At 34.1% G+C, this 21,099-nt stretch overlaps 1 protein-coding gene across 2 annotated transcripts in view; it reads right to left on the reverse strand.

Moving 5' to 3' along the window:
• Positions 1–21,099, reverse strand: part of myom2b (myomesin 2b) — a 92,680-nt gene that overhangs the window by 68,077 nt on the left and 3,504 nt on the right. For both annotated transcript variants that reach the window (XM_073920583.1, XM_073920582.1), the window contains 10 exons: positions 20,035–20,092; positions 19,649–19,803; positions 17,565–17,651; positions 13,206–13,294; positions 9,681–9,731; positions 9,409–9,573; positions 7,152–7,313; positions 6,828–6,969; positions 3,635–3,834; positions 2,020–2,073 (listed from right to left, as the gene is read on the reverse strand). In XM_073920583.1, coding sequence (XP_073776684.1) covers positions 2,020–2,073; positions 3,635–3,834; positions 6,828–6,969; positions 7,152–7,313; positions 9,409–9,573; positions 9,681–9,731; positions 13,206–13,294; positions 17,565–17,651; positions 19,649–19,803; positions 20,035–20,092 — 1,163 coding nt within the window. The remainder of the gene's footprint in view (positions 1–2,019; positions 2,074–3,634; positions 3,835–6,827; positions 6,970–7,151; positions 7,314–9,408; positions 9,574–9,680; positions 9,732–13,205; positions 13,295–17,564; positions 17,652–19,648; positions 19,804–20,034; positions 20,093–21,099) is intronic.

Below are 21,099 nucleotides of genomic sequence, written 5' to 3' on the forward strand. Positions count from 1 at the left end.
CCCAAACTATAAAGCCAAATGTAAAACAACTTTAGTATTAGTTTTGCTAAGTAAGTTTTAAACATATTTCTGTGTGTATTTTAAGCTGATGTTTTCCTAACACTTTAGGGACATGAGAGACTTATTTTACATCTTGTAAAAAGGGGCATAATGTAGGTCTCCTTTAACATGTACTGTCTCGTTTAACATGTCCTGCAGCTATCACAAATAAAGTCTACATATATCCTTGCACGTGGGTGATACTGCTTGATGTGTTCATTTCAATTTGAAAAACACCCACAGATGTTTGCACGTTCTCCTCCTGATGGAATTCTCATCAAAAACTAATCAGTACCTCTCAGAAGAGAACCAATTACGGGCTGGATAATTATTGCTAATTCTGAAAGCGAAAACCATGAACAGAATAAGGGGGGAAAGAACAAAGTGACAGCTGCTGTCATCTAATGCTTTTTACAAATGCAAAGACATGCGAAGTTGTGTTACAAAAGGAAGTATCATTTTAAGCCATTGCTATACCAAAATATTTAAAGATGCAGTGAAGGAGTAGGTTTTAAGCATTGAAGTGCAAGGTCATTTCCCTTTGTTGGGTTGTTCCAAATGAAAATGAACCATACTGCTACAGTTTTACAAGTAATTAAGTTTTTATTGGATCTTTCATGTTTAATGTTTAAATTAATTAGGCTCTCATGATTTTGCTGTTTTGAAAGTTTTATTTATTTATTATAAGGTCTGTAGTATAGATTTTGTCACAATCACCACCGATCTAATCCTTAAGCTTGTTTCACACTGCAAGCGCAAGCAGCACGTGAGCAGAGCGTGAGCAGCGAATGCTTTTTCAGCATCCATGTTAACAGTTTGGAGCTTTCATACAGCACGCAGAAGCACGCTCAATTAAAGTGATAATGACCAAAAACAGATTGAATGACAGTAAAAAGTAGCAATTTTACCCAATAAATGCAACAGTAATATCTACTGACTTATATATAGTCAATCAAATGAACTTAAACAATTAAAAACTGCTACAAACATATATTTTGTTCCAAAATATAAACCAAATGTAAAACACTTTAGTATTAGTTTTGCTTAGTAAGTTGTACTAGTTTGATAAGGTATAAATATCATTATAACTATATTGTATAAATAGTGTTATAACTATAAGCCTACAACATCCTGATAATCAAAAACAACATGTTATGATATCACAGGCGATTGTCTTCTGACCGAGTGCACCTGAAAAGACATGAATGACACTCATAGAGCGTGAAACAGTCCTTTAGGGGGTAACTATCCTTTATAACTAGTAAATAGTTCATTAATAAAGTGTTAGTTAATGAGTTGTAAATGACTTGTTAAATAATAGTTATTAGTTTGTCAATGATTTATAACTGTGCCTTATAGATAGCCAATAGGTAACTTACAAGCTGTTAGTTAACAAGTTCTAAATGACTTGTTAACTGTATTTTAATGATTTATAACTGAACCTAATAAATTAGTAATTGATCACGAAATAGCTGTTTGTAAAGTACTTACTAAAGGATTGATAAGTATCAGTTAATAGTTTATATATCTTATTTGGGTGTTATTCTAAAATTGGAACTAGTCTTAATTTATTAACTGTTAGTAAATGAGGAATAATTGGAACTTTAGAATAACTTCCCAATAACATACATAAGCTAATAACTAACACTTAACTAAGTGTTAGTTATTAGCTTATCAGCAGATATATATATATATATATATGTGTGTCCACGTTACACCTCTAATAAAAAAATAATAATTATATATATATATATATATATACACACACACACACATACACACACACACACACACACACACACACACACACACATATATATACACACTGAACATTTTACTTTGCGTTTTCAATAAATCTGTAAAACAATAGTCATTTTACACTATATCATTTCAAACAACTAAAAAAAATGTTAAGCCCCTTTGTTAACTTAATTTAAACTTTCCAAATCATTCACAAAATAAATAACAACTGTATATTACCTTCAAGGTCATCATAGTAAGTCACAACGTCAAGTCTCCCACCGAGTTTTGTGGCTGTTGAAATAAACAACAGTACGCAAGCGGCATTATTAACACAAAATTGAACTAATAATAATAATAATAATAATAATAATAATAATAATAATAATACAGCCAATGCATGAAAACTCTGGGTAATATTTACTAACAGCTTGCAAGAGCACAATCTCTGCAAATTATTATTGTTATTTTATTTTTTGCATGGTCTGCGCATTGCAAGAGGTTCCCATTTAGACACATTGGCAGAGAATATATAAATAAATCATGCAAGAAAAATAAAAATTCAGTACTCAATTGTTATTGGGTATATTGTCAATGCCCAGAAAAAGCATGTCTTAAAGGTGAAGTATGTAAGTTTGTCACCAAGTGGTTGAACTAGGTATTGCATCCATGGTTCAAAACACAAAAGCGCATGCTGCCAGATTGACAACATCAACAGCATGCCTGAGTATCGAGACTGAGGCTGATTTAAATCATGTTCTAAATAAAAGCAATGGCACGTGATACAAGGAATATTTTCTAACCAACACCTGAAATTTATATTTTACAAAGGCTTCTATTTCTTGTAGCTGAACAACAAAAAACTATGTACTCAGGTACACCTCATTTGCTTTACTAAGTGTGTTAAATGCGAATAATGTGAGTTTGATTGCCATTTTACATGACATTTATTGACATACTTCTGAAAGGAGCAGTAGACAGTTTACCTTAACTGAACTTTAGAACAGTGACTTGGTGCAAACCAACACATATCAGTGATTCAGAATATACATCTAATAATGTTAAAGAGGTTTAATATGTATTAATTAGATTATAAACCTTACCATTTCATTGGAGTGCATTGAGTTTATATTATTATATTATTTATATTATTTGCTCATTAATAAACACCTCATGTGGAACTCTGAATCAGTGTCTCATTTTGGAGTCTGCTACTGTCCACCAGAGGTCGCATTTCAGTCATGGAAGCATACGCTGAGAGCCTTTATGCCTGATTGAATGAAATACGTGATTTTCCACCAAGGCAACCCGAGGTGCTGAAATTTAATTGGCTAAACTGGCATTGGGCGGGTTAGAAGGGCCAAATCAAAGACAGACGTTTCAGCACAGAAAGCATATTTTCGAAGCTAAATTAATAAGAATGTCCACTTAGCATGATTCTTAAATTTATGCAAACATATTACGATATTTTTATGTTTTAGAAGAGTCAAGAACTTACATACAGCACCTTCAACCGACTTCTATTTTTTAAATTAATAATTGATATTATTATTAGAAAATACAAGAAAAGGCATGTCTTAATTTTAAATCAATTATTAAATCAATAGTTAATATTGTTGCTGTGGTAGTAATAATAACAGTGATAATAAAATAAATAAATAAATAAATAAATATATAAATGAATAAATAAACTAATAATAATAATAATAATAATAATAATAACAATAATAATAAATATTATTATTGTTATTATTATAATTAATTTTAAAAATAAATAATAATTTATTAAATCATTTGCGGTTTATTTACTTACAAACTAGATCATGCTGCATTATGCCCCTCAGTTTTCGCTTACCATGTAGTCTTTCGAACTCTGTGGGGTCCAGAGCAGCAATGGGCTCAGACATTCTGGATGGTTTGCCGATACCATGCGAGTTGACAGCACGTACGCGAAAATAATAAGAGTGTCCTTCAAACAGGCCCTGCACAGGATATTTGCAGATCTTAACAGGAGAGTCGTTACACTGCACCCAGTTTTCTGTTCCAACTTCACATCTGCCGAACAAGAGTGACAAAAAAAAACATGATCAACAAGGAATAAAGACAGCAAACAACATTATCCAATCATTACATCCACAATGCGCTGAAAGACTCAAAATCACAGCCCACTTTCATATTCCGAGGAGATGATATAAGCTAAGAAGCGTTCATACATAATTGCGGATCCATGCATCGCTTAACCGTCTGATTATCATCTGACAGGAGTAAATTTCAGCTCAATGCTATGGAGCTCAAAGGAACAGAGAACAAACTAATCAGAGACTTAATTAGCATATGCAAAGTAGCCTATGTGTTGGTAAGCAACTTCTAAGTGGCCTTTGCTGAAAGAAACAACATTTTTTTTTTTTTTTATGTTACCAATCATCTATAATTAAGCAACTTTAATGCAGCATTGTCTTAGACAACAGAAAGAACAAACACATACTATACAAGCAAGGTTGTTCAGATTTATACAGGCAAAATAAAGAATAGAGTAAGAAAGCTACTGGGAATTAACTAACTAAGGCTCGTTGTTAATATGTATCCCTGTATATCTTTCTGGAGAGTGTAAAATACATTTCAGGAGGTACGTTTTTTGCAGTTTTTGTTTTTCGCAAATCCGTTCGAGGCCGCTGTGTATGCTTTTTAAAATCTCAAATTTCTTGAGAGTACCATCCATACCTGATGTTCTCGCATAAACACCCAAGAAGTGTTGGGTAAGTTACTTTTTAAAAGTTAGAGATTACAAATTACTGACTACTACTGAAAAATTGTAATCTGATTAAATTATTAATTACTTTAAAAAGTAATCGGATTATTAATTACTTTGAAGTCACTTTTAAAACATAAAATATACCTATAAAAATACAAAATGAACTGTAGCTCTTTCTGTAATTTAATATTGACTGAGAAACATTACAATTGGTTGATCACAGCAGCTTGACATACTCAAAATTCAGAATCAGAAAGAGCTTTATTGCCAGGTATGTTACAGATACAAGGATTTTTTTTTTTTTTTTTGTGACAGAGCTTCAACAGTGCAACAGAGTTACAGAGACAGGACAAAAAAATAGATAATAAATATTTTTAAAAATAGAAGTAAGTAGTGAATGCAAATATACAAATTGACAAAAATTCTTAAAGTTTTCGCCCCAAAACGTAAAATTCTCTCTTCATTCACTTGCTCCAAACCTGTTTGTCTTTTTTTTTTTTAACACAAAAGAAGAAAACTGGATACCTAAAACCATTGACATCCAAAGTATGAAAAAGCACTGCAGTGTTTGCATTTTCTATGTTTGTCTGAGGTAATTAGTCTACCGAAATGTATATATCCCAAAGTAGGAAGCTGATCGGTCAGTTCTTGCCACGCGACTTGTGGTTTTCAATTGAGTACGCCTAGAAAATGTGAATATGCACATGCGCTCCGAATATGCACACGTGCAAAAGAACAGCCCCATAAGTAGCAACGCTGCTCTTCACATTAAGAAGAAACCCTTTCGTTCCTGCACAAAAAAGGTCAATTTAGCCTTTTTAGGCAATAAGTATTGTCCTTGGCAATAAGTATTGTCATAGAATGCTTTCGGTTTTTGCAGACTTTTCAAGTTGCTGGTCAAGTTAAAAGCAGTCAAAAGTTCTTTAGACTTCAATTCACAGCTAATTTTTGTTTTTACGTTCAATGAAATCAAAGTAATGTATGTATTTCTACTTGGTGAATGGTGAAAAGCCTTGGAGTACATTTGATGACCAACTAAACTTCTCTGACCACATCTCTAGAACTGCTCGATCGTGCAGATTCACACTCTATAACATCAGAAAGATCCGACCCTTCTTATCTGAACATGCAGCTCAACTCCTTGTTCAAGCTCTTGTTCTCTCCAAACTGGATTACTGTAACTCTCTACTAGCTGGGCTTCCAGCTAACTCTATCAAGCCTCTTCAACTGCTCCAGAATGCAACAGCACGAGTGGTCTTCAATGAACCTAAACGAGCACATGTCACTCTGCTACTCCGTTTGCACTGGCTGCCAGTTGCTGCTCGCATCAAATTCAAAGCTCTGATGTTTGCCTACAAAGTGACTTCTGGCCTTGCTCCTTCTTATCTGCTCTCGCTTCTGCAGATCTATGTGCCCTCCAGAAACTTGCGTTCTGTGAATGAACGTCGCCTCGTGGTTCCATCCCAAAGGGGGAAGAAATCACTTTCGCTCACGCTCACGCTCACGCTCAATCTGCCCAGTTGGTGGAATGAACTCCCTAACTGCATCAGAACAGCAGAGTCACTCGCTACTTTCAAGAAACGACTAAAAACTCAACTATTTAGTCTCCACTTCACTTCCTAATCTGCAATTGCCTCTCTGAATATCACACTAACTGTACAAAAAAAAAATACTAATACTACTAATACTTCCCTTCTTAGACTTTACAGACCTGAAACTTGCTTATAGCACTTATTCATTGTTGCTCTTGGTTGTGTAAATTGCTTCCTTGTCCTCATTTGTAAGTCGCTTTGGATAAAAGCGTCTGCTAAATGACTAAATGTAAATGTAAATGTACTTGAAGAAGCAGCCACTCAACAGCAACCATTTCAGCTTGCGTTCTCCAGCAATTTAAAAGCGCATGATTATTAACTGACATTGCAGCAGAAAACGTTATCTAAAAGAAGCTTTTTTTCTTCTAAAAACTATAACAACGGAAAAGCCATCCACATGGAAGTAAGCGGTCAGCTGGTAGCACAACAAGAAACAGAAGACGTTGACAGCTTCATAATGCCCTGAGTTCCTTTTAAAGACGAAATGCAGCCATGCGTAGCTTTGGCTACATAATCCGCACTCTCCAGAAATGTATATGGGGGTATGTTTAATATATTTATATACTTTTGATATTTCATCTAATTCAATCCCATCAAGGAATTTTAAAGTGTGAAGTCTCCAAATATTTTATTTGAGACCACGATATCAAGACGGCTTGAAGGAATGTGCACCATAAACCACACACTTTAGTCAGGAAAGTCACCTGTCAACAAAATATCCAATGATAGGGCCTTCAGTGGTGGTGTTAGGAGGTTTCCAGGACACGATGACATAATCTCTGTTAGCGTCATGGATTTTGATGTCCATTGGTGCTCCAGGAGCTCGTGGGACTGGAGGTGGACCATCTGCCAAGACAAAACATGATGACTCCTACACATCACTGATGCGCTGAGGGAATCACTCTGAAATAGACGTATGCACTTTAGAGATTGTGGGAGATTAATTATGCTAATGCAGACCTTTAAAGGCCATCAAAGAAAAAAAAACACAAATGCATAAAGCCTTGAAGAAGTTCACAACTTTTTACCATCAACGTAGACATAAGCCCTGTGGACCGCATCGCCTCCCTTGGTCATCATGCGGAGGGTGTAAAGACCCTCATCATCCTTAGCGAGTTGAGTAAGCGTGAGCTTGGCGACACCTCCCCCAGACTCCATTTTCACCCACTTCGATTCTTTCAGGAGATGCTCTGGAGAGTCCAAAAAAAACAACATGAGGTATCAGAGGAGAGAATATGAAACTATTACTCTTTTTTTTTTTTTGGGTGGAATATACTGCAGATCTGAAGAGAATGTGTAATCTGATTATTCAGGAAATGAGATTGGAGTGAAATGAGTCATAAAGTACAAACGGACATAAAAAGCCATTTCGTTGTGTACGTGACTCAACTGCAAAAGCAACACCTACAAAAACAGGGCGAGTTTAAGAGGTCTATGTCACGGTAATAAATCAGATGCCGCTTTCATTAGGACAGATATATAGGGATATAAAATGCAGGTAAAATTATCAAAAAAATAAATAAAATAAAAATAAAAAAGGGGTGCGCGGTGGCGCAGTGGGTAGCACAATTGACCTCACAGCAAGAAGGTTGCTGGTTTGAGCCTTGGCTGGGTCAGTTGGCGTTTCTGTGTGGAGTTTGTATGTTGGACTGGTGCTCGAGGTTCCCCCACAAGCCAGAAAACATGTGGTACCTTTGATGGGTTGCAGCTGGAAGGGCATCTGCGGCGTAAAACATTTGCTGGATAAGTTGGCGGTTCATTCCACTGTGGCGACCACATTTTAATAAAGGGACTAAGCCAAAAAGAAAATGAATGAATAAATAAAAAATACAAAAACAAACAAAAATAAATAACGTGGCACGGTGGCTCAGTGGTTATCATTGTCGCCTCACAGTAAGAAGTTCGCTGGTTTAAGTCCCGGCTGGGTGAGTTGGCATTTCTGTGTGGGGTTTTCTGTGTGGGGTTTGCATGTTCTGAATGAATGAGTGATGTAGGTTAAGATGAAACTAGACAAGCAAATATTTAGGCATTAAATAATGTCAAAAATGCCATTAATTTGAGGTACACATTAGTGCAGGATTTATTCAAAAAAACTCTCCTCCCATAAAATTTGAAAAGAGAAACTTCAACAAAAGCATATTCAATAAGGCCAGGTTCCAAAATAACAGTATTCACACCTTTTCAGTGCAAGATCTTCACTGCACATGTTTAGTAAATCCTGACAGGACTGTTTTAAAACCAAAAAGACAGTCTGCACTTGCGGAAGCTGCTAGAAAACTGTTTATTTGGCAGCATAAAGGGATTGTTCACCCAAAAGTGAAAATGTATTCTCCCTTCACTCGTCCAAAACAATATATTATAATATAATAATTTATAATATAATAATTTATAATATATAATATAATATAATATAATATAATATAATATAATATAATATAATATAATATAATATAATATAAAAATTTATAATATAATATAACAAAATATAATATAATATAATATACAAATTTATTATATAATATAATAAAATAAAATAAAATTAATATAATGTAATATACTAATTTATAATAAAATAAAATGAAATATAATATAATATAGTATAATATAATATAATATGATATACAAATTTATAATATAATATAACATAACAAAAAATAAAATAAAATAAAATTTAATATAATACAATATACAAATTCATAATATAATAAAATAAAAAATATAATATGCAAATTTCTAATAAAAATAATATAATATAATATAATATAATATAATATAATATAATATAATATAATATAATATAATATAATATAATAATATATAAATATATATATATATATATATATATATATATATATATATATATATATATATATATATAATATAATATAATAAAATCAAATCAATTTAAATCAAATCAAATATAAGTGTTTCTATATTCTATTGAACAGAAAAGTAGATATTTTGAAGAATGCTAGTAGCTGGAACCCATTAACTACCAAAGTTTTTTTCTTCTTCTTACTATGAAAGTAAATGGATGACAGCAAACAGAAATCTTCAAAATAGCCTCTTTTGCATTCAGCAGAAGAAAGAAACTCATAACAGTATAAAACCACACATGAGTATCAGCATTATCAGCACAACACAGAATCTCAGTCTTGCTGTGTGAGCAGCCTATCAAAAAACAATGACTCAACTAATGGCAGTGTTTGGGGTGGGACTGCATGTCAATCTATATATATTATATAACAGATGATTGAAAACTGTTATTAGTAGGCCATTACCTACCATCTCGATACCACAGCGCTTCAGGCTGCAGATTAGCCAGATTGGGGCTAATGGTCATCTTGCAGCTCAGGGTGACCTTATCGCCTTCTTTTCCAAAAGTCACATCAAACGTCTCAAGGAAGGTGATGTTAATCTTTGTGTACTTGATTTCAGGTAAAATGGCATCTGAGAACACAATTTTTTGTCATGACTTATTTTAAAATCATACTTGTTACTATTTTTCTACTAATTCTATTTTTCTACTATTATTTTTCTCTGGCTTTGCCACTTACACTGGTAAGGCATCCAGGAATAGGGAGTAGACTTCTCTTCCTCTCTGCACCCTATAAAGCACACACGGCAAGAAAATGATCAACCTTCCCGCAGTTCAAACAAGTCAATCCACATTTCGGAGTACACAAAGAGAAAAACAAACAAACAAACAAATACATGAATTGCTTCTTCGTGTTTCTCTAGCAAATGTATTTTTATAGCATTGTACATTTTTTGGGCATAAGTCACTTAGAATTTAGAAGTTGAAAATTATGGTTTTTAAATCCATTTAGCCAATCTCCAAGTCTGCCGAGAGCACATATAGCTTAGCTTAGCATAAATCATTGAATTAAATTAGACCATTAGCATCTTAGAAATAAAAAAAAGAGTTTTAATTTTTTTTTTAATCGTTCCTGTAACGCGCTTTGAAATCAGCTTATTTTATTCTATGTTTGACATAATCTCAAGCAAAATATGAAGAGAGAGTGGGACATAGAGTAGCTCCTCCCCTTTAAAAAGAACAGCCAATAGAGTTTTGTTTTATCACCGCTTTGCTAGGGAGAGTGGTTGAGTTCCTTAGATATATACATTAGATGTTGCCTACCCTGCTGTTGTCTACTAAAAGAAATTAGTTAATAAAGCTGCCATTTTAGTACAGGGTAGCGCTCTTTTGAACTAAATGCGAGACCAAGGTGCAGTGGAGGACTGTGGCCATCCAAAGCCAAAAATATACACATACAGTATGCACATCGAGAGTCTTCCCGGTGGCCAGGATGCAAATAATTTTTTAAATTACAAAAATTATAATTTTCCATCACTTTTCTTCATTGATGGATGTGGCCGCACGGGCAAAGAGTGTGTGTTTGTGTGCATGGAAGTGTATTATCCTCCCTCCCTGTTTAATTTGATCTAATCTGAGTCCTGAAACACACGTCCTCTCCTGCTTTCACTTCTTATTCTGACAGAGGGAACGATTCATTTGGGTTATTCACTTAGCTGACAATAATACAAGTTTCTGGCACTACAGCATCTTGTTGTCATATTTCATTTACATTGTTTGCTGATTTTTTTCAACAAAACTAGCATAAGCCTATTCAGTATTTAGTGTGAGTTTGTGCTCCTTTGCCTCATGGTGAATGCAGTAGGTGACTGTATTATCATCAATAATGTTACTTGTTGTGCACAAAAGTTCGTGACATACAAAAACGTAAAAAACTAAACCTTAAATGTTCTGCCTTTGTGCTTTGTTTTCTTTGTTTGCTCGTTACTACATCCGTACACATCGCTAAAGTCCAGCCTCTTCACATTGGCACACTGTCTTAACTAGTGCGTTTGAATGGCATTTGTTCTGGGAGCACTGTACAAATGTGGCGGCGCTATTGACGCATGCTCAGTGTCCGTATGTGATATCTAGTGTATATATCAATGGTTGAGTTCAAGCCTATCAAATGTTAAGCTGAAGGGGGCGGGGCATGGCACATACTAGCATTTGATTTCTCACAATTTAATGAAAAACTGAGGTATAAAGTGACATGAATAAAACCATTGATCCAAACTACAAGGTTTACTTGTTTATATCACTGATATTTTGAAACTGTTTTGGTGCTCACTAGAGTATACATATCTTGCAAAACTAACAATACTGATACTAACATTTTAAAATTATATTATTAGATTATTATATTTAATAATTATAATTATTTTAATTTCATGGGACCTTTAACATGACACTTAAGTGTGCACTAAGACCAAAAATTCCTCTTTAGTTCCTCTATATAATTCCTAGTAACTATAGACCTATACTTTTTCATTTAGTGTTCGCAAGAAACTTGCTCTTCAGCTTATTTTTCCAATTTTTGATTATTGAGATATTGTTTATCAGAGTGCGTCAAAATTAGATCTTGCTCCTCTTAATACGGCATATAATAGACTTTGCAGATTTGTTCTGGGTTGTTCTTTTTACACACATCATTGTTTAATGTATGATGTGTTGCAGTGGCCATCTTTGCACACAAGATATTCAACATATTCACTGCCTTCAATTTATATTTAAATGTATTCATCTTGAGTATCCTTATTATTTACAACAATATTTTGTATTTTTTTACTTAAATTATCAAGTTAGACATTCTGTTCAGACTTTTTTTTTTGTCCCTCCTTGTAAAAAACTATGGGTAAAAGAGCTTTTATGTTTAAGGGTCCAAAAGATTGGAATAATTTGCCTGCTAACATTCGATCCACTACATCAGAGGTGTCAAACTCAATCCCTGGAGGGCCGAAGCCCTGCACAGTTTAGTTCCAACCCTGCTCCAACACATTTATCTGTAGGTTTCAAACAAGCCTGAAGGACTCAATTAGTTTGATCAGGTGTGTTTAATTAGGGTTGAAACTAAACTGTGCAGAGCTGCGGCCCTTTTGAAACGGAGTTTGACACCTGTGCACTACATCATTTAAGGTCTTTAAGCAAAATTTGTTATCATATTTTACTTTGGATTGTACTTTTTTTCCTAAGGATGTTATTATTTATTTGATTCTCTGATCTGTATATAGTTTTTGTACCACATATATATACGTATGTATATATTTATGTATGTACTGTATACTACTCAACAAGTGGCGCAGTAGGTAGTGCTGTCGCCTCACAGCAAGAAGGTCACTGGTTCGAACCTCAGCTTAGATGGCGTTTCTGTGAGGAGTTTGCATGTTCTCCCAGCATTCGTGTGGGTCTCCTCCGGGAGCTCCGGTTACCCCCACAGTCCAAAGACATGCGGTACAGGTGAATTGGGTAGGTTAAATTGTCCATAGTGTATGAGTGTGTGTAGGTGTTTCCCAGAGATGGGATGCAGCTGGAAGGGCATCTGCTGCGTAAAAACTTGCTGAATATGTTGGCGGTTCATTCCGCTGTGGTGACCCCGCATTAATAAAGGGACTAAGCCGACAAGAAAATTAATGTAAGTTATGTTTTATTTTGTCTTTTGGTGTTATTATTATGTGATTGTGATTAATTGTTCGACCCCCTTGAAAAGGAGATGGTACATTTCAAGGGGTTTATCCCATTGAAAAAATATCAAACACTACAAAATAAAATGCTTTATTGCTGCAGAAGGCGCAGTAATATTACCCAGTGCCTGAAAATAGTCCCCAGCTGGATAACCACTATAGGTAACAGTGCTGTGTAATATCATTGCGCCTCCTGCAGGCATTAGATGGCAGCAAAGTTCTGTGATTTCTACGCTAGAATAAGTATAAAGTTCTTAGACATATCAGCCTGAAAAAGAACAACTTTTCATTTTCTATAATTTTTTGTACACAATGTAACGACTGAAGTGTCAAGCGCTTAATTAGGGAAATTAACTAAATTATTAGTTTTTATTATTTAGGCGAGATGCTAATGGTCTAATCCGATTCAATGACTTATGCTAAGCTAAGCTAAAAGTGCTCCAGCTAGACCCGAAGATTGGCTGAATGGATCGAAACTGCTTAAATCTAGGTAAAAAGCGGAGTGTTCCTTTAAAAACCAGAAAATATGAGAAAAAAAAGCTTACTCTTCACAATGATGGAGGCCTGGGAGGAAGCCTGTCCATGCGAGTTTGAGGCTACAGCCGTGTACATTGCAGTGTCATCAGTTGCACATCTACAAAAGCAGACATAACTCATTCACAGGTGTCTACAGCTTCAATCAATACACGGCTGGATCGCAACACCATCTTCACCCACTCCACTAATTAATCAGTCAATAAATAATCAGCAAGATTGCAAGTTGATTGGATATATGCCACAGTCATTTCCTAATTGACATTTGGAAAGCACATAAAGTGCTTCCCCATCATGATGGATAAATTGGCAGTTAACTAATGCTCTAATGTCAAGAGGATAATTGCTCCAAACTAAATGCTAATGTAGAGCAGCGCCTGTTTTTCGAGACGTGTTCAACACCGGGGAGGCTTTGAGGCTTGAATGGCAACAGGAGACGCGAGGGAAAAGAAAATGAGAAGACTGCAATGTGACCTTCGGTGTGACCGTACTATTTTCAAGCCGGTTCTCCTGGCCCCTGGGGGTCTTAAAAAGCATGGCTGCTTGTCAGAAAAAAATGAAAGGTTTGGTCATTTTAGGGGAAATGCGGAAAGCCAAGATTCACCTGTGAGGTTTGGCCTTCAAATGCAAGAAGCCGTCAGGAAAGTGACATAAAGGCCCCTGAGTTTTTGTGGCACTGACAGGCTGACAGCAGTGAAAGTCATCTCTCTGTAAGGCGCCGGAGTGTCAGATGACACCAAACTCAGCACTTTGACAAGAACAGCTGACAGGATCTCAAGACGTGGGCGGCGCACCAACCAGCCCTGGACTAAATTGGAAAAGTTCACTTGCAATCCCATTGACATGACTGCCTTTTGTGGAAATTCACTTCTTAGTCATGTTTAATTGTTTTTATATAAATGAATCTCAGGAAATCTATGAAAAAAAACATCATATGGATTACATTGCTAAAAAGTAAAACTTCTTATTTTGTAAATGTAATAACCATTTCCTCTGAATGTATATAGTTCATCTGGAAAGTATTCATAGCGATTCACTTTTTACACATTTTTCTTATGTTCCAAAATGGATTAAATTAATTTATTTCCTCAACATTATGCACACAATATTGCATAATGACATTGTAAAAAAAAAAACAAAAAAAAAAAACACATGTACTCAATACTTTGTTGATGCACCTTTGGCAGCAATTACAGCCTCAAGTCTTTTTGAATATGATGCCACAAGCTTGGCACATCTGTCTTTGGGAATTTTTGCCCATTCCTCTTTACAGTACCTCTCAAGCAATAACAGGTAGTATGGGAAGCAATGGTGTACAGCCATTTTCAGATCTCTCCAGAGATGTCCAATAGGATTCAGATCTGGGCTCTGGCCGGGCCACTCTATGATTTTAGGATTTATATATACAGTTGAAGTCAGAATTGTTAGCCCCCCTTTTTATTTTCTTCCCCAATTTCTGTTTAACAGAAAGAAGATTTCCTCAACACATTTCTAAACATAATAGTTTTAATAAATTCTTGATAACTCATTTATTTAATCTTTGCCATGATGACAGTAAATAATATTTGACTAGATATTTTCAAGACACAGCTTAAAGTGACTTTTAAAAGCTTAACTAGGTTAATTAGGTTAACTAGGCAGGTTAGGGTAATTAGGCAAGTTACTGTATAACAAAGGTTTGTTCTGTAGATTATCGAAAAAAAATTGCTTAAAGGTGCTAATAATATTGTCCCTAAAATATTTTTATTATTATTATTATTATTATTAAAAACTGCTTATTCTAGCCGAAATAAAACAAAGAGGATTTTCTCCAGAAGAAAAAATATTATCAGACATACTGTGAAAATTTCTTTGCTCTGCTAAACATCATTTGGGAAATATTTCAAATATCAAAGGGGGCGAATAATTCTGACTTCAACTGTATATACTGTATTTTTTAACATTGTTTAAGAAGTTGTGTATTTTATCAATTTTGTATTAACATTGTGAATGTTTTTGTATTACTGTCTTTAATTTATCGGCTAATTTATGTTGGAAAAAAAAGAATATTACCTTCAATAATCAGAGAGTGAAAGATAAAATTATTAGCGTTCCTGTGAAATTTAAGCTATTCTATAAATATTTCCCAAGTGGTGTTTAACAAAGCGAGGACATTTTGCACAGTGTTTTTTTATAATAATATTAATCATAATCATAATAATAATCATCATCATCATCATCATTAAATAAATAAATATTTTTTTCAAGGTCAATTTTTAAAGGTCAATATTACTAACCAATATTACTAAAAATATATACAGTGAAATTGAACCAGAATTTGGCAAAAACCCAAACAATACAAACATAAAAATTAAACAAAACAATTTTTTTTTTCAAAAAATGAGCTGTGTAATAACAAGGGAATGACACATGGAGAAAGAACTGAACTACTGAAACGTAATTAATACTTTATATCAGTGGTCCTCAACCTTTTTATTTCCACAGACCGGTCAACGCTTGACAATTTTTTTTTTGCTCCGTGGGTTATAGATTGCTAGGCGACCATCAACCATTTTCTTAGAGGAAGACAGGCTGAGAAAACATTGCTGTTTGGGTGTTCTGTGTTTGTCTGAGATCATTAGTTTTCCCGATATGCGAATACTCCATACAAGCTGAAGCTGATCAGTCATTTCTTGTCACGTGACTCAGAGTGCGCTCACAGGATTCATTCAACTGGGTGCGTCTGGTCAGGAAGACGCGAGTGCATCACGCTGCTTGCACACATATCCATTGGAAACAAGGTACTTGTGCGAACTCTAGAAAAGACGCGATATGCGAAGGGCCCCTAAAAGGCCACCATGATTTGGAATCTTCATCAGTTGATCTTCTTGCGCAGACATGCTGAATTCACCTGATTTGTTGACAAATAGATTGTGGATCTATTCCTTGCCAGTTCGTGAGTCCTTCACTAGGCTTTTTCCACTTAGGAAAGAACTTATTTTGCTGCTTGTGGGTTAAATTTGGGCGCTCAAGTGACCGAGATGTAAACAAGAAATTACGGTAATTTTTTTTTTAAATAAAAGACTTTTCAAAATAAAAGATTGTTTAAATAATAAATAAAACTGAAATAATTCATGATTTCTTGTGCGGCCCTGTACCAATTGATTCATTGACCGGTACCGGTCCACGGCCAGGTGATTGGGGACCACTGCATTATATAAAAGGCTTTTTTGGTGATCGCACCTAAAAGAAGCCTCTCATGTGAGCAATGAAGTCACAAGAATTGCTCAGGTGCGAGTTTTTCACTGACTTCAACAGACTGTAACTTCAACTTGTCTATCAAATATGAGCTATAATTTGAATTTTATATCGTACCCAACTGAGTCTGGTTCTCTCAAGGTTTTTTTTCTTCACTCCTATCAGGTGAAGTTTTTTTTCCCTCTCCGCTGTTGCCACTGGCTCGCATGGTTCAGGATTGGTAGAGCTACGCATCGATGAATTTGCTCTTCAGTGTTTGAACTCAGTAATGATTTTAAATCACACTGAACTGAGCTAAACTGAACTGAACTTAAACACTAAAAACTGAACTACACTGTTCCAGTTACTATGACCATTTATGTGAAGCTGCTTTGACACAATCTACATTGTAAAAGCGCTATACAAATAAAGCTGAATTGAATTGAATTGAATATGGGATTGAGTTCAGGGGATTGAAATGTCCACCCTGGTTTCATCTTCATTATCCTGGCAAGATGTTGGACTTAAGCAGCTAATATTCATTTACAATGACGAAAGGGGCAGAGGATTGCTGAATAACTGTTGAGAGATTTCAACCGCTGTCTAGGCTTTCCATGCAATTCTACAGCTCCCTTTCTTCATGTCTTCAGTCCTTTTTCCCTGTGCTATTTTAACTTAATTTTTAGACTAATTAGATTTGTTATCTTTGCATATATGGATTTCTTTGATTGTTACCAACATCCAGTAATAATGTCAGGTCAACAGCACTTTTAGATATACGTTTTCTAAGAAAAATGGTGACGTCGTCAGTATTTAATTCCTCCACTGTATATAGATTTCTGGTCAAAAACAGGAAGAAAAAGAAGTCAAAGAAGAAGATGATGAAGAAGTTGAGAACCACAATCATTAAACCTAAAATAGATTAAATGTTGCATATGCAAAATAATTCATTAGACAAATGTTCATTTCATTTTTTAATTTTTAAATCTCTCTGTAAATTCCCTTGCTTCTTCTAATGAGCTTAAAACCTAAGCCATGTCACCTATTGTCACACACTCAAGTTTGTCATTCATTCTGTTTAATACCGATCAACAGTAAACCCCATCCTGTCACTGCAGCACCAAAAAATCCCAACAATGTAAAGTTCGAATTACTTGAGGATGGTGAGAGAGTGGAATCCAGCATTACTCTCCACAAAGTACTTTCCAGAGGAAACGTCCAAGATGACATCATCCTTGAACCTGTTGGAGATAATTACAATATATGAATAGAATAGAATAGAATAAATAATAGAACATTGATACAATATATAAATATACTTTTATCAATGATTTGAAATATTAAGAATTATAGACAAAGCATAAATGTTTCCCTGTAATGTTTTACTTGCAGTGGCCACTTTATTTGGTTCAACTGCTCGGAAATGCAAATATCTAATCAGCCAATCACATACCAGCACCTCTATACATTTAAGTGTGTAAATGTGTCCAAAACAGTCTGGAGAAGTTTAAACCAAGCATCACATTGTGAGGAAATGTGGAAATGAAGAATGGGGACGAGCTGAGGGTTGTGCATATATAAAAAAATACAGTAAATGCTAAATGAAAAAAAAAACTCATATCACGATAAAAGTCATCTCATATCCTGATAACAATATATACTGTTTAAAAAATCAGTTAATTTACTGTTTCAATACTTTGTGTTTTCTGTTTATTCACGGTTTTCAATTGCATTATGAGAGCTAGATCTCTGCTCTGTTGACATTTAATGTTAAAAATTTAACTCTACAGTTTAACAGTGACTTTTATTGACATTTTAGTAGTTTGAAATAATATAATGTATAAAAAAGTAACATTTAGAGAAATAAGTCTGTAAAATAACAGAAAATATACTGGAAGTTTATCACAAGGTTTTTGTAGCATAATATACAACACCAATACAGACAATGTATCACTTTAAAGTTTAAACTATTGAAAAATATAAGTAATAAAGTCCCTTTGTCCAACTTTTCAAGGTTAAACGTTTTCAAGGAAAGGTTTAAGGCAAAATTTAAAAATAAAAACATGAATTAAAATGCGAAAAACTGTTAATATATATTTGTACAGTGTATTCATATATCATTCATATAATATTAGCATATTCATATATCATATTTTGTAATTTATATACATTGACCTTTCTTTTTTTTACATTTTAAAAATTCTTACTTTAAAATGTTCTCATTTATATGTGATCCCATTTCTTACTTTATATTAAACTTTGGGCCAGCCAGATGCTGGAAATATAAAATAAATTTTAATGAAATACAAAACACTTTTTAAAAAGGAATGATCATAGGCCGTGTAAAATAGCACTGCATTCATTTATTCATTTTTATTTATTTTTTTGGCTTATTAAAAAAAAAATTATTCAACTTATCAAAGTTTTTACGCAGTGGATGCCCTTCCAGCCACAATCCATCTCTGGGAAACATCCAGACAAACATTCACCACACACACACTCATACACTACAGACAATTTAGCCTACCCAATTTACATTAAAGGGGCTAAGCCGGCAAGAAAATTAATGGATGAATGAATAATCTCACACTGCCCTAATTCAATAGCAAGGTGAAAAGGAGTTTTTTTTTTTTTTTTTTCATCTCCCTGTCCTGAAATATATCTTACTTCCTTTTTCTAAATGCTACCTCCTATTGACCTGTTTTCCCCTGATATGTGATGTTTGTTTATGGTCGGTGGGGGTCCAATTTCACTATATGATAGTGTATGCGACTACATGGACGTATATGTGACAAATAAAGGCCTTTGATTGATTGAATATGTAACATTTATATCACAAAGCATGAAATAAATTGCTTTTATTTAGTAATGCGCCAGAATGAAAATTTAGAGCCAAAACCAAAAACTTTACATGCACTTGGCCGAAAACAGAGACTAAAAATGTTTTTTGTAATAACTGTTTATTATTTTAATAAATAAAATTAAAGAAATGTATATAAGACCTTTTAAATTTAACTCAATAATATTAATTAATAATAAATTATTATTTAATATCAATTAATAATTATACTGATTTCAAAGAACATTTTTGTTTGTGTTAAATGTATTATCGCAAGAAATATCACTATCGCAATCCTCAACAGCAATCTTGCATATTTTCCTATATTTTCCCAGTATCACACAGCCCTAATAATAACAACATTACATCTCCACAACTGGTTGTGCAAAGAAACCTCACCATTTGACATGTGGGGTGGGATATCCCTCTACGGTGCAGAAAAGTTTAATGGCGCTCTTTTCGAACACTGTGTGGGACCTCAGTCTAACCACAAATGCAGGGCCCCGGATCATGGACTCCTCCCGAATGTATTTCTCAGGCATCTTCCTCTCGACCTGATGAATCAACAATTAAAAGAAATCATCAACTTAAAGCGCTTTTGGCTCCTAAAAACTCTATGCTTGACAAAAAATATGTTCAGAGAACCTGTTAACCACTTGTCAGGTAACATCAAATGTCTTTAACATTCAGTAAAATACATATTAACAAAAGTACTATATACCAACAGCATATCTAAATTAATAAATAAGAATATTGGAAAATAATGATCATTTATGGTGCATTACCACTTGGTGGACTCTCTTCTGTGTTTGGTACTGATATTTCACCTCTTCAGCCACAGAGCTAAATAAGACAAATTGTGTATACTGAAATATTAACACTGAGACCAAAACTTAACAGATGCAAAAACCTCTAAATGTTGTCTGAAATTAGCATTTTTATCAGGCTCTTTAGTGTAAGTTCAGTAATATTACGTTAATGGCAAAGAATAATTCCCTTTCGTGGTCTTTCAAGTGAAATAACTCAATATAAACAAAGGATGCTGAGAAAAGTTTTCATTTTCAGAAGTTTTATACAGCACTTAGGGGTTTTTGCACCTAAACTCTTCAACTATAAACAGTATTATAAAAACATAAAGGAATTCAACTATCAGCATGAGTCAATAACATTTCATATCCTCTCATATTAATAATCGGTTTATAGACATGCAAATTATACAAACATAAACATGCATATCATTATTCATGCTTTTAAAGCAACACCTTCAGGGTAGTCTTTTGTGGAAAGAAAGAAGTAACCAAAGATATATACTGCACAATGTTTATTGTTTTTTGTTTGTTTGCTGGTTCATATTATTTAGCTAAAGTTCTGATAAATTTTGAACAGGGCTGGACGATTTGGCCTAAAGTCAAAATCTCGATTAATTGAACATTTCAACTCAATTACGATTAAAGAATAATTATTTTATTTATTCAATTTTTTTGCTGCTGACAAGTTTTAGAGGCCGTCTAAAGGCATCTTTGGCGCAGCTTCCAATCATTGTCAATGTAGTGCAAAGTAAGCCTTAAGAATGAGTCCATCATCCTACTTAACCAGAGATCAGATGTAGCTGCAAAGTTAACAGAGCGGGGTCACGTGACACGTAGAGAACGTAATTTAAAAAATCATCCTGGAAAAATTTGATCAATCATAGGTTCTGAACGGTTCGATTACTTTTCGATTAATCGCCAAGCCCTAATTTTGATCTTTTAACTAGGCCAACAATAAATAGCATCATCACAAGCAAAATGCTAATTTGGTGTAAGGTTCTATTTACTTAAAATACATATAGGGCTGCACAATATAACGTT

The sequence above is a fragment of the Danio rerio genome, chromosome 13 (genome assembly GCF_049306965.1).
Source record: "Danio rerio strain Tuebingen ecotype United States chromosome 13, GRCz12tu, whole genome shotgun sequence".
Lineage (NCBI taxonomy): Eukaryota > Metazoa > Chordata > Actinopteri > Cypriniformes > Danionidae > Danio > Danio rerio.